The 14147-nt window shown below is 41.0% G+C and overlaps 1 protein-coding gene across 1 annotated transcript; it reads left to right on the forward strand.

The window, feature by feature from the left end:
* The first annotated feature begins 1095 nt into the window (after positions 1-1095).
* On the forward strand, positions 1096-12749 carry LOC148082458 (FERM domain-containing protein 7). Its single transcript, XM_087790208.1, has 12 exons — positions 1096-1215; positions 7845-7949; positions 8017-8059; positions 8769-8847; positions 8967-9064; positions 9141-9255; positions 9319-9466; positions 10505-10600; positions 10675-10838; positions 11288-11353; positions 11428-11500; positions 11565-12749. Exons 1-12 carry the CDS (start codon positions 1096-1098, stop codon positions 12747-12749), a joined length of 2292 nt encoding a protein of 763 aa, XP_087646334.1.
* The last annotated feature ends 1398 nt before the right edge of the window (positions 12750-14147 follow it).

The raw sequence follows: 14147 nt of genomic DNA on the forward strand, positions 1-14147 counted from the left end.
GTGTAACACAGTCATAGATAAATGAAAAATATTAGATTATAGACTTTGAGCTAACGTTAGCTTAGCTTGTTTATGATATACACAATATAACCAGATTACTGAAGTACATTTGTGAGGGAAAAATGCAATTTTTTTCTGAGAATTGCCCTAGAATGGCATGAGGTAGAGTGAAAAGTTGAAACGTGCATTTGTAAAATAATAATAAATAATAATAAAGGAGAGGAAGAATCTTTACTCATCATGTATTATTTTTTCTTCCTCTCTTGTGGCTTTGTAGTCGTTATGTTACATTTAATCAAAGAGTATTTATAATATCAACCTGACATTAAATGTTTTATTTAAAAAATAATCCATGATAAGATATTATGATGTGAAACTTTGCTCAGTGGTTGTGTTTTAATCTAGTTAAATATAGTGCAAACAAACACCAGCATGTTAAACTAAAACAGTCATGTTTCTTCACTCAGTTTACAGCCAGTACACATTTTGATCTAATATGATGGCAAGATAAAAAAAAAAAAGCTTTACAGCAGCCGTGCAGATACGGAAACACACACACACACACACACACACACACACACACACACACACACACACACACACACACACACACACACACACACACACACACTCTAAGTCCAAGTGTATGCTGGAGGCAACATAAGCCATTGCACTACTAGCCTACTTTGGGACAGGTCACTCTGAAAGCGTCCAGCCACCGTGAAATGTATATTATCTCAGCGGAAAAACACACATACACACCACAACATCCAATATCTAAACAACACCTCATTTGTTGTATCAATACCAGCAACAGTGGTCAACATGGAGCACATGATGGAAGTGTCACCGTTAATGATCAGAAGATCATTTTCCCAATAAAAGGTGAGAGAGCAAGAGTTCTGTGGAATGTGATCGGCTCAGATGTCTGGATGCACAATTAAAGCGTCGTGGCATTGAAGAGGCTGAGGAGGAGGACGAGGAGGAAGAGTAGGGGGAGGTCGGAGGAGAGGGGAGGACTGTGTGGGGAAGACGTTGCTCCTGCTGCAGCAGGATGGATGTCATGGCTGAGCACAGTTGACGTGGAAGACAAAGATGGAGGAGCATCGCCGAGGACTGGCCGGCATCAGGACCAAGTCGACGACGTTGAAGGAGACCAAGCTGCGGCTGCGGGTGATCTATTTGGACGAGAGTGAGAGAACTTTCGAGGTGGAGGTGAGTCCGTCCGTTAACTCTGGCAAAGTGGAATGAAAAACAAAAGAAAGAAATGGTGATGACACTTTTCTAAATAAGAGCTTAAATCCTTTTTCAATTCATTTAGGGAGAGCATTTTATATATTAAATTGTGGATAGAAATTCTATATGTAAGTGTTACCTTAACTTGTGTATGGACCTTTAGATGTGTCAGTCTACACACACTTAAACACACAAGTTACTTTTACATAAATAATAATATTTAATCTAGAGTAGTACATTTGGAGAGATTGAAGCTGTGTGCCACGTTTGCTGCCCTAATAGGATTCTCCACTGACCCTGATCTTCAGTCCTCGGGGGCAGAAACCCAATAACAATGGCAATATATGGAAGAAGAACGTATAGAGGATCGGTACAAAAAGACGCCGGATAAAGACCGGCATTAATCCAGGCGTGAATAATATGATGAGCCGTTGATTTACGATGAAAATAATCTTGTTTTAAGATTAAAAAATGGCGTCCTGCTTTTTCCTTCGAGTAAAGTTATTTCATAAGGGACTGAGACAGTCACAACTATCAGAACTGTTCAACATTCAAGCTAACATTATGGAGCGTTCCATTCTCATAAAGGCTGTACTTCTCCGAGTGCACTAATTTATAGTACCCCTTAACATTGGCAAGTACACAAATTTCGACATGTAGTACTGTGTCAAATCAAACACTGCGTCTACACACTTACCGGACATGACTCGACAGCTTCTTCTTCTACTACTTTTTAACGCTGATTAGAACCGGCCGTTGGAACACTATCACCGACACTTGATAGCGCTTTTCGAAACAATCGAAACAAGTTATTAAGTTGAGTTTTATTTTGTTATTACTGTTGTTTTTGTTGTTTTGTGGTAAACATTTACGCCGGTATCTGCTCCGAAGACACATTGTCAGTGACGTAGCTTCCGTTGAGCGTCATCTACGTCACTAAGATGGTGGTTGTTAAGGTTGTCCATCGATCCAAACTCAATTTTCTGGCAATTTGAGTGCGCCAATTGAGTGCTCATTACGCACTACATTTTCGCACACTGCTAATTGGGACGCACATGTGTACTCAAAATCCTAAGTGTAAGTGCAGAAGTGGGCGATTTGGGACGCACCCTTACTTTTTAACGCAACCGGGAGTTGTAACACTATCGCCGACACTTGACAATTGAAACAAGTTATTAAGTTACTTCATTGTGTTATTATTGTTGTTGGGTTGTTTTGTGGTAAAATTAGTGTTTTCACAAAACATTTACGCTTCTGATTAGCATCAGCTACGTCACTAAGATGGCGGCCGTTAAGGGTGGAAAGTGTCAATCGATCCACACTAAATTTTCTAGCCATTTGAGTGCACCATTAAGTGTTCATTGCGCACTACATTTTCGCACACTGCTCATTTGGACACACTTGTGCACTCAAAATATTAAGGCTAAGGGCAGAAGTGCGCGATTTGGGACACAGCCGAAGTGTGTTAAGCTGAGTGATGCTTCAAAGAAAGGAAACGTTTTTGTTCGATGCAGATAACTTCTTAGTATCATTACATTAACGGTAGCATTTCTTTCTTGTCCATTAAAGAGCAAAGTAATGTCAATTTCTTTATTTACCTATTAGCATGGTTATATAGTATACACAAACTATTGAAAGAAGCTGAAAAGAATAAAAAATAATAAAATGTTACCCATTATTATTACTGAGCATTAGTTTTGTTAATATAATTTCTTACCTTTCCGGTTAGTTTAAATGTTGTTAATAGCAGCAGTCGATCTGAAAACATCAGCAGGTGGCAGGAGTGTTCAAGATCTGGCCTGCACAACACACTGTAGGTAGCTAGGAACTTGAGCTTTTACACCTCAGAGAGTGATGCATCTTCAGAAGATGAATGGATTCGGACAATAATCCAAACACGATTAAAATATTTGTTCGATTTGTTCTTTGGTGCATTATTCACTTTAGTTTATCCATATTTGGCAGCCGTAAGGCCACAAATGTAGATGTAAATATCACAGTGTCATCAACAGATAGTAGAATAATGGTCATAGACGAGCTACAAAAATAAAATACAAAAAAAGAATGGAAATAAGTGAATCCAGGTATTTGAGGTTTTATTTGAATCCTCTTTATTACATGGTTTGTTAGATATTTATTTCAGTGGAAAAAACGTCCATAATGTTAACCTTTTTGGTATCTCTGGGTCAAGGTGACCTGATGGCCAGAAAACAAATGTGTTTGACGTATCCCTTGTGTTATCTCTGGGCCAAGGTGACCTGATGGCCCAAAAAATAAATGTATTTGATTGCCTGGCTACAATAAATACATGTACAGTGGCAGAGGTCGTTCACTTTGACCCAGAGATAACACAAAGAATTAAAAACAAAATTGTTTTCTGGCCACCAGGTCACCTTGACCCAGAGATAACACAAGGGATAGGTCAAACACATTTGATTTCAGGCCACCAGGTCACCTTGACCCAGAGATAACACAAGTGATACGTCAAACACATTTGATTTCCGGCCACCAGGTCACCTTGACCCAGAGATAACACAAGGGATACGTCAAACACATTTGATTTCGGGTCATCAGGTCGCCTTGACCCAGAGATAACACAAGGGATACGTCAAACACATTTGATTTCGGGCCACCAGGTCAGCTTGACCTAGAGATAACATAAGGGATACGTCAAACACATTTGTTTTCTGGCCACCGGGTCACCTTGACGCAGAGATAACACAAGGGATACGTCAAACACGTTTGTTTTCTGGCCACCAGGTCACCTTGACCCAGAGATAACACAAGGGAAACGTCAAATACATTTGATTTCGGGCCACCAGGTCACCTTGACCCAGAGATAACACAAGGGATACGTCAAACACGTTTGTTTTCTGGCCACCAGGTCACCTTGACCTATATATAACAGAAGGGATATGTCAAACACATTTGTTTTCTGGCCACCGGGTCACCTTGACCCAGAGATAACACAAGGGATACGTCAAACACGTTTGTTTTCTGGCCACCAGGTCACCTTGACCCAGAGATAAGACAAGGGAAACGTCAAATACATTTGATTTCGGGCCACCAGGTCACCTTGACCCAGAGATAACACAAGGGATACGTCAAACACATTTGATCTCGGGCAACCAGGTCACCTTGATACTTCCGCGCTTTGTTTGAAACCCCTACTGTCTCTGAGCCCCTCTCCTCCTCTTAGTGAACAAGATGAAACCCTCCTCTTGCTCAGATGACGTCCTTCCTTGTAGGCTTTTTATCAAAGTATTTGATGTAATTGGCCCCTGGGTTACCAATATGGTGAACCTCTCCCTTTCCACAGGGGTTTTTCCCAATGCATTTAAACATGCCATTGTGGAGCCTCTGCTCAAAAAAACAGGCTTAGACCCAACTGACCTCAGTAATATCAGGCCTATTTCTAAGCTCCCTTTCTTGTCCAAGCTCTTGGAGAAGGTGGTGTCTGAGCAGCTGTCTTTGTTCCTGGATCAGAGTGACATCCATGAGAAGTTTCAGTCTGGCTTCCGTAAACATCACTCTACGGAGACAGCTTTATTGAAAGTGTCCAGTGACATCATGATGTCGGCTGACTCTGGTAAATTCACTGTTCTGGTTCTCTTGGATCTGTCCTCAACCTTTGACACAGTTGACCACCAGATCCTGCTGAGAAGACTGAGGGATGAAGTGGGACTGTCTGGGTCTGTGTTAGAATGGTTCTCATCTTACCTTTCTGGGCGCAGTTTTAGTGTATCTGCCAATCAAATGAGGTCTGAATCGGCAGATCTGTTGTGTGGAGTCCCTCAAGGTTCTGTTCTGGGTCCTTTATTGTTTTTGCTGTACTTGATTCCCCTCGGTAAAATCATTCAGAGATTTCCAGATGTTTCTTATCACATTTTTGCTGATGACATCCAGCTCTACTGCTCTTTTGATCCAACTGAGCCCCAGAGGCTGAACAGCTTAGTCAATTGTTTGCTAGAAATCAAACAATGGCTGAGTGAAAACACTCTACAGCTAAATGTGGACAAAACTGAAACACTGGTGATTGCTCCTGATGATAAGATTCCAGGGTTGAGTCAGTACTTGGGTGACTTAGATCAGTCTGTCAAACTGAGCCTGAGAAACCTGGGTGTTGTATTTGATAAAGACATGTCTCTTGTTCGACACTGCAGAAAACTTACCAGAAACTGTTTCCTTCAACTGAGAAAAATCTCTAAACTTAGGAAAATGTTGTCGGAACATGATCTGGAGCTTGTAATCCATGCGTTTGTTTCTTCTCGTCAGGACTATTGCAACAGTTTGTTTTCATGTCTTAACAAGAAGGATCTGTCTCGTCTGCAGTTGATTCAGAACTCTGCAGCAAGAATTCTGACCCGCTCAAGTAGAAGAACTCACATCTCTCCGGTCCTTAAAACTCTTCACTGGCTTCCAGTTTCTTTCAGGATCAACTTTAAAATTCTGGTTCTTACTTTCAGAGCTATTTATGGTCAGGCTCCTCCTTACATCACTGATCTGATCCAGCCTTACACCCCAGCTCGGGCTCTGAGGTCTGTGGATCAGAATCTACTGATGGTTCCTCGAACACGGCTCAGGACCAGAGGAGAGAAATCTTTTCAGGCTGTTGCTCCTATGCTTTGGAACGATCTTCCTCTCTCTTTGCGCTTGATGGAGTCTACTGACTCCTTTAAGAAACATCTTAAGACGTTTCTATTTGTTCAGGCTTTTCCTTGAATTTCTCGAACTCCTGTGTTGTTCTCAGTATTATCTTGATCTTTAAAGTATGTACTTTTTTGAGTATTGTTTTGATTGTTTAAGCGCTTTGTGACCCTGGTCTCGAAAAGCGCTATATAAATAAATATTACTTACTTACTTACTTACTTGACCCAGAGATAACACAAGGGATAGGTCAAACACATTTGATTTCGGGCCACCAGGTCGCCTTGACCCAGATATAACACAAGGGATACGTCAAACACATTTGTTTTCTGGATACAAGGTCACCATGACCCAGAGATAACACAAGGGATACGTCAAACACATTTGATCTCGGGCAACCAGGTCACCTTGACCCAGAGATAACACAAGGGATACGTCAAACACGTTTGTTTTCTGGCCACCAGGTCACCTTGACCCAGAGATAACACAAGGGAAACGTCAAATACATTTGATTTCGGGCCACCAGGTCACCTTGACCCAGAGATAACATAAGGGATACGTCAAACACGTTTGTTTTCTGGCCACCAGGTCACCTTGACCCAGAGAAAACACAAGCTTTATTAGGAATACTAACTAGATTCACACCTTCTGCTCACTAATCATACCAATATTTGAGCTGCGACTGTGTCAGTGCATTATAAGACTTGCAAAAGTGGTAGAAGTTTATTTTCGGTGTAAATGAAGTGAGAATTGAATTTTTCTTGATGCTAGTTCTGTTCTTTTTAATGTCAGTCATGTGTCATGAAAGTCCTAAATCCAAGTGTTGACCTGAACTTTAACCAGTGCTTGTCTCTCATTCAAGAACCAGCTCTGACAACAAACCTTTTATTTCAGCTCTAACTTGTTTACAACAGAGCCACTCGTTCTCATGATAATGGGCTCCATCTGTCCACCGACTCCTTCGCTCTCCTTCCTTCTCCGCCCCTGTGTCAAGTTAATGAGGGACGTCCAGCGACACGGTCAGAGCTCTGATCACCAACCAGCAATCAGCCACGACTAAAGCAAACATAATGACACGACAAATGGCCAATGAAGAAGAGATAATGTGTGATCCTCGCCCTGGTAATAATGGGGTGAGGATCTATTATAGACTCCAGCTTCACTGAGACCTAAACCTACTTTTGTCTCGTGGAGGAAACAGATAGAGGAAAATAACATTTAAGCTTGAACAAATAAGTTTAACTGATTGAATATTCAGGAATTAAATCTACTGAATATAAATGTTAATGCACTTACATGGAGTAAAACTGTGAAACAGCTATTTGACAATTTGTTGATTTTTACCTTTTTGTCATTTGACATTTATAAGTATATTATTCTGAAAAACTAATTTGAAAGAACTGGAATTTAAAAATATTGAAATATTGAAATTAAGAACATTAAAACACAGAGAACTATGAATATGATCAAATAATTTGCAATCAAATAACAATATATTTGAGCTACATTTATTAAGACATGACCTTGTATGTAATTGATAAAATATCCTCATCATTTAGCAGTCAATGCTTGTTTATTCCATTTTTGTTATTATATTTCTTATTCAATATTCTTTTTTCAATTGTGTTTTTGCTGTTGTAACTGAAATGTGCAATCCATTGATTGATCAAGGATTTACTTATCTTATCTTACCATAACAATTGTGGATGTCACTACTTTTCCTAACCATGTTTGATCTTGGTTTTTAATATTAGTTATTTGCTTGACATCCCATTATAACATGGACAGGACTCAATGTTCCGCCGTTTAAAAAGAAGACTTTGTCTAACGTTTCGACAGAAGCGTGCTACATCATCCGGGGCCTCTGGGGTCCCCCGACTACCACTTCTTAGCACACTTCAATTAAAAAATCCAATTATCCACTCAAACTTGCCGAAAACTTTGAACTGTCTGTCTCCTAGCAAAAAGTTCTGGGCTGTGACTTCTACAACAAAGTGTGCGGTCATCTGAAGCTGCTGGAGAAAGAGTATTTCGGGCTGGAGTTCAGACATCACAGCGGAAGCTACGTGAGCGTCACACATCTAATGGACCGTTGAGTTTTGATTGAGTGTGAGTCCGTGTTTGTGTTCGCAGGTCTGGCTCGAGCTGCTCAAGCCACTAGCAAAACAGATCAAGTGTAAGTCCACTCTCACGCACCGTTGGTCATGACTGTAGAGATAACTGGACCTTATTGATATCATCATGCTAACAAACCTTCCGCTAAAAAACTGTCACCAGAAAAAGTCATTGGATTCATGTCAACATTGGTGGTTGTATATTAAAGATTAACTAATGTGTTGATTTAAGTGTGTTTTAAATAGAAAAAGTTGGACTCTATTGTATCATCAGTATGTGTCTGTTTGCTCTCTTTTCATTGAAATATTTACATTAGAAAATGTGCTTAAGCCCCGCCCACTTAAACTAGAGATTCAATCTCGTTTACCATGACCACACCCACTCTGCTGTGATTGGTCAAGCATCAAGGTTTGTCATCGCGCGTTATCAATCCCGGAAGTCTCCCTCTCCAAGTGACTCGTTGTATAAACAAAGCGGGCGTGATTACAGCTGACTGAAGGAGTAAAGCCATTATTACGTCATAATGGACTCTTGGCTCTTGTAACCTCTCATTCACTGAGATTTCAGACTGGATAGAACTTTATAAAGTAATAAGTTCAAAACATGGTTATGATGAGAGACTTACTGCGTCTTGGAGAGGAAGACTTCCACATTTCAAACATGAGAGTGAGTCATGAGAGTTCACATTAGTTGCTCTTTAAAGAGATTATAAAGCAATCTCAGCCTAATTCCAAACCTATTAATAAATATTGCTTCCACTGTTTATTCAGATAGCAGAGATTTATTCTTCAGGTTCATAGTCAAGTTCTTCCCACCAGACCCTGGACAACTCAAGAGAGGCCTGACCAGGTAGGATTTTGTCTTTGTTAAAAACAAATGGTGTTTTTTAAAAAAAAAATTGTAAATGTTTACTATAATGTTTGTAGCTTTACTGTAATGTGGTGAAATGCGTGTGTGTTTGTGTGTAGATACCTTTTTGCCTTACAGATCAGGCAGGATCTGTCCAACGGCAGCCTGACTTGCAATGACAACAGCGCTGCACTCCTGGTGTCACACATTCTGCAGTGTAAGCATCGATGAGTGATTCTTCTTCTTGCAAAACTAAATCAAGAATAAAGTATAAGTATAAGTGTCCACCGCAGCAGAAATAGGCGACTACGACGACGACCTGGACTGTCAACACCTAGAGATGAAGCACTATGTTCCCAACCAGGAATATCTTGACCACAAGATAATTAAATACCACAAGAAACACAGGTGAATACAAATATCAACACGGAGACAATGCTATATTTTCATGATCCAAATCTCTTATGATAGAGGCGTGACTCCGGCTCAAGCGGACATCCAGGTACTGGAGGTGGCGAGGAAACTGGACATGTATGGAATCAGACCTCATCCAGCTCATGATGGGGAGGGCATGAGGATCAATCTGGCCGTCACTCACTGGGGAGTTCTGGTCTTTCAGGTACATAACATCACATTTAAGTGTGACTTTCCTATTTGGCCTTTAAAGTGGCCCTCCAATTATTTCTGTTGACCAGAAGATGTTTATAAGTTGGTCATATTGATTCCAAAACTAGATCAGTGCATGTCAATATGGAGGGTCGTGAAGATTCTAAAATACCAGGATGATGAAACAGAAGAACCGACATCTATTGTGTTACAGTCAGTGGTGAACCATTGAAATGCTTATGCACTCCATTTCCTGTTACAGGTTCCAGCAGTAGATAAGGTTAGGGTAGAACTTTATTGATCAGTGCCATCAGAATCTGCTACAAACTTGTAAAAACTCACTACATCTCTTAATCTGCACTATGTTAATAATTTAACAGTTTTTTGTTGTTTTTTTGTTTAATACTTTGGATTTTGTTTCATGTTTGATACATAGAACCAAGAGAAATTCCTATTTGGTGGTTTGGTATTGTTTGATGGAACTGTTATCACTATGACTTGATGTTGAAATTAAAAGCTAAACAAAAAAAAAAGTTGTTTTTATATAATATTTAGTATAATATTTTTAATGATTGTAATTACAATTTCAATTCTATGTGAACACATACATTTTGAAAATATTAAAAAAAAAAAATCAACCTTTCAATAAACTTTTTTTTTTTTTAATCAACTGTTCAATACATACGTTATTGAATTAAACTATACAAAATTATTATTAAATTAAAGCTTAAAACCAACATTTATGGTGTCCGTTTGTTCAACAACTAGTGACAGATCGAGCTGGAAGAACATGAGGACATAAAACAAGGTGGAGAGTTTGTCTCTCAATCAGGATTTATTTAAACCCCATGTGAAAGCAGATTTCCCACAATGCAGAAGCACATTGTTTGTAATGATAAATGAATCATTCCAATAATTACATTTTACACCGGTCAGGTAGTCCAAGACCATATGGTCATAATGTTATGGCAGACAATTATTTTGATGATGTTTTATATGACTTCAATGTTATCAAGAGAAGCTGATGTTTCTGTGTCTTGTGACTCTGAAGGGGAACACCAAGATCAACACCTTCAGCTGGGCCAAGATCCGCAAGTTGAGCTTCAAACGGAAGAATTTCCTGATCAAGCTTCATGACAAAGTCGGGGTGGGGTCCTGATTTGGCCAATTCTCACACTTCCTTGTGACACCTTGTTTGCGTTAATGCACATGTTCACGCAGGAACTGGGCAAAGACGTGCTGGAGTTCTCCATGGCCAGCCGAGACGTCTGCAAGTCATTCTGGAAGACGTGTGTGGAGTACCACGCCTTCTTCAGACTGGCCGAGGAACCAGAGGCGATAAACCGAACACTGCTGTCATGCAAAGGCTCCAAGTTTAGATACAGGTGAGCAACACAAGACACACTGTCAAACATTTTAAGGATTTGGGAAATGTGAGTTCTCCTACTAGAGCAGGTCAGAATTCTTGCTGCAGAGTATTGTATTAACTGCAGGCGAGACAGATGGAATGTAATGTAATTTATGTCAATCTAACAAAACTCCTCTCTGGTGAGTTCACCGCCTTTCCGTGTAGCATAACTGCCACTGCATCTATGATGGACGAAGGTGGAGGGAGACCAAGCAAGACATATTAATGAAGGCGACAAAATAATTGAGTTTAAATCCCCTTGTGTTGAGTTTATATTTATATCAGAATTATCATAGACAATCGTAAACAGTGACAACAGCCCTAGTATTTGTTATTATCGTACAAATAATGTTTAATGAAATTAGGTAAACTTCTATAGTAGTCGTCACTTGTTTCACTGAATCCTACAAATACATTGTGTGTCAGTGGACGGACTCAGAAGCAGCTGTTGGAGTGTATGGGGACAGCAGAGAAGAAGTTTTCCTCTGACAGGTGAGGATCTCAACCCTGCCTGTATCTTCAAGAATTTTTCATCTCAACATCTTGGTTGATCGTTACTTTTGCAGGTCCTTCAGTCAGTCTGACTACGACAGGCAGTGTCGCTCCTCTCCAGACCTCCTCACTGATGTCTCCAAAGAAGTGAGTGATCCACATTTAGTCAACAGAGTTCACGGTGAATATTTACACTTGAATATCTCGACAGCTTTACGAACAGTCCATCCCATTTCCACGGTCCAGTCGTGCCTTCGCGGTCCAGAGTGAGGACGAGCAGGACCCGTATCACCGCTGCTTCAGGGACGTCAGGATGAACGGAGGTGCCAAGTACACCCGATCTGCTGCCGACGTCACCCAGAGACCACAAGTCTTCGCCCGAGTCACACCTCTTTCACCACATCATCACGTTTCACCGCCTTCTCCCAAGATGAGAGCGTCTTCCACCTCGTTGGTGGAGGATTCGAGGGGAAGGATCAGTGCTCAGCGCCAGGCTCAACGGCTCGCCGGTGTTTACGGCAACCGGTCGCGCCGAAGACCGAATGCTCAGCCACACCCAGAGGCTGTGCAGCAGCTGGTCCTTCTCTACCCCAACAGTCCGGCCCAGCGGTACCACCCAACCCTCCCAACATTCCCTATGGCGGCAGTGCCGTCAATCACCCGACACCCGTACCTGTCAGACTTTGTCGAAGTGTCGTCATTTGAGCATCTCCAAGAGCCGAGACGAACTGAATATGTCGCTGTGGAGGGACTGTCCAGGCCGTCCTACTACCCATTGGGCCATGACTCGCCATCTTTATCCCCACTTAGAAGGAACCTGCGGCCTGTAGGTTCTGGCAACCTGGGATTGCCAAGGTTTTACCACAATGGGGCAAAGTTATGGACAGGGGGGCAAACGGAGGCAGGACATTACAGCGATGACTCCAGCTTCCTGCCGGGACTGCCTCGACGCGTGGCCAGCCAGCAGGATACTAAATTCCATTTCGCAAGGAGTTCCAATCCCACCTTCAACCCCGCCTCTGAATTTCGGCCGCTGGGTTACTACCCTCACCTGACTCGCCCTGCTAGACCCACATATCTGCCACTGAACTCCTCACCCCAGCCGGAGCGTCCCACGTCGGTCTGCATGATGGGCGGTGCAACGAGAAGCTACAGCGATTCGGAACCAGAAGTCTTCTATCCATATTATTGCCCTCCACACCCACAAGGGAGAAGAGTGGGGTCTGCAGGACTGGCCAGGATGAGGTTTTCTTCTGGAAGCCTTCAACTGGATGAAGAGGAAGAGGACGAAGAGGAGAAGGGCAGGGACAGAGCAACCAAACCCTCCAGCAAAGAGGTGGAAGACCACGACAAAGAGTCAAAAGGGCCAACAAAGTTAACTAAAGTCACCTTATAGGGAGACTTAATGTTCTTTAGTTGTTACACAAGTCATTTGTCATACACGGTGGGCACAATACAAACAAGCTAGAGCAAACATAAAGCCTAATTTCACCGGAAAATTACAGAACACACAGCCTACAATCAAGTGTATAAAACTAAGTGAATTTTGTTGCAGCTGTTGAAGTCGCAGCATTTCAAGGACCTCATCTCTCTACTGAGTAGTGATTGGTTGATATATTGATAAAAGGTATCATGATACAGTGTCCTTATTTTCAAAGGCCACTAGTTGGCACTCCATGCACTCAATCAGCTGACAAGTTTAACTGAAAGTGCCATCAAAGCAGCTCTCAAAATCATAACAATGTATCCAGAAACCTCTTCAACGCCTTCACTACGACTTCAAGCCATTACAGAGATCATCGTCCTGTTCAGAAGAGGTTTGGCCACTAGTTGAGCAAACCTAAATCGACCCCTAACTGTACACATGATAAAAACGATTGTGAGTATTTTAAGGGTGAAAAATGGGCACAGATGAACGATACAGCCAACAAAGCCACAACACTTACCGTGCCTATTTAAGTGTATATAGTTTGTGTACAACCTGCATTTATTACGAGCTGGATAGTTGGACATGAATGAATAAAAAGTTGTGCGCGATTCATTAGAAAAGCTTTGGGCTTCTTTAATGTGATGACGTTCGAGATTGATGATGCACAGTGTTTGACCAATCACAGCAGAGTGGGTGTGGTTATGGTAAACAAGATTTAATCTCCAGAAAAACGCATGGTTTTCAGTGGGCGGGGCTTAAGCACATTTTCTCAAGTAAATATATCAATGAAAAGAGAGTTTTGTACAAACAGACGCATACTGATTATACAAAAGAGTCCAACATCTATTTAAGACACACTTAAATCAACACATTAAACGACCTCTAAGCTTTTACCGTGGAGAAGAAATCAACTGACTAACAAACCAGAAGAATACAGACACAAAAAACCATTTTGATTGAATTCACAGATAAAAACAGCATATTTAGTATTTGCCGTCACGTCACATGAATGTGTCCATTTATATTACAAGATAGTTTGAATTGAATCAAGTTGAAACAATCCATTATCTAGTTTTTCATGAAACACAAAAGGACCCATTTTATTTGAAGTGCAAATTTGATAACTTGAGCTTCTCCATTTTCATTACAAAATTAACATTTTTTGAATTACATACATGCATAAGTCTTAATTTAACTGTGGCATTCAACCACAAATAAGAAATTAAACTCCAGTAGTCACTGGTAAAGTTCAAACTTACATGGAAATGCCTATTTGAATGGTATTTTAAAGCAAAAATACAAAAGGTTTTGTCACATTTTGTGTGTTCTGTAATGTTTAATTTGTTATTTTTGTCAAATGTATGA

The sequence above is a fragment of the Callionymus lyra genome, chromosome 4 (genome assembly GCF_982586985.1).
Source record: "Callionymus lyra chromosome 4, fCalLyr1.hap1.1, whole genome shotgun sequence".
NCBI classification, from domain to species: Eukaryota; Metazoa; Chordata; class Actinopteri; order Syngnathiformes; family Callionymidae; genus Callionymus; species Callionymus lyra.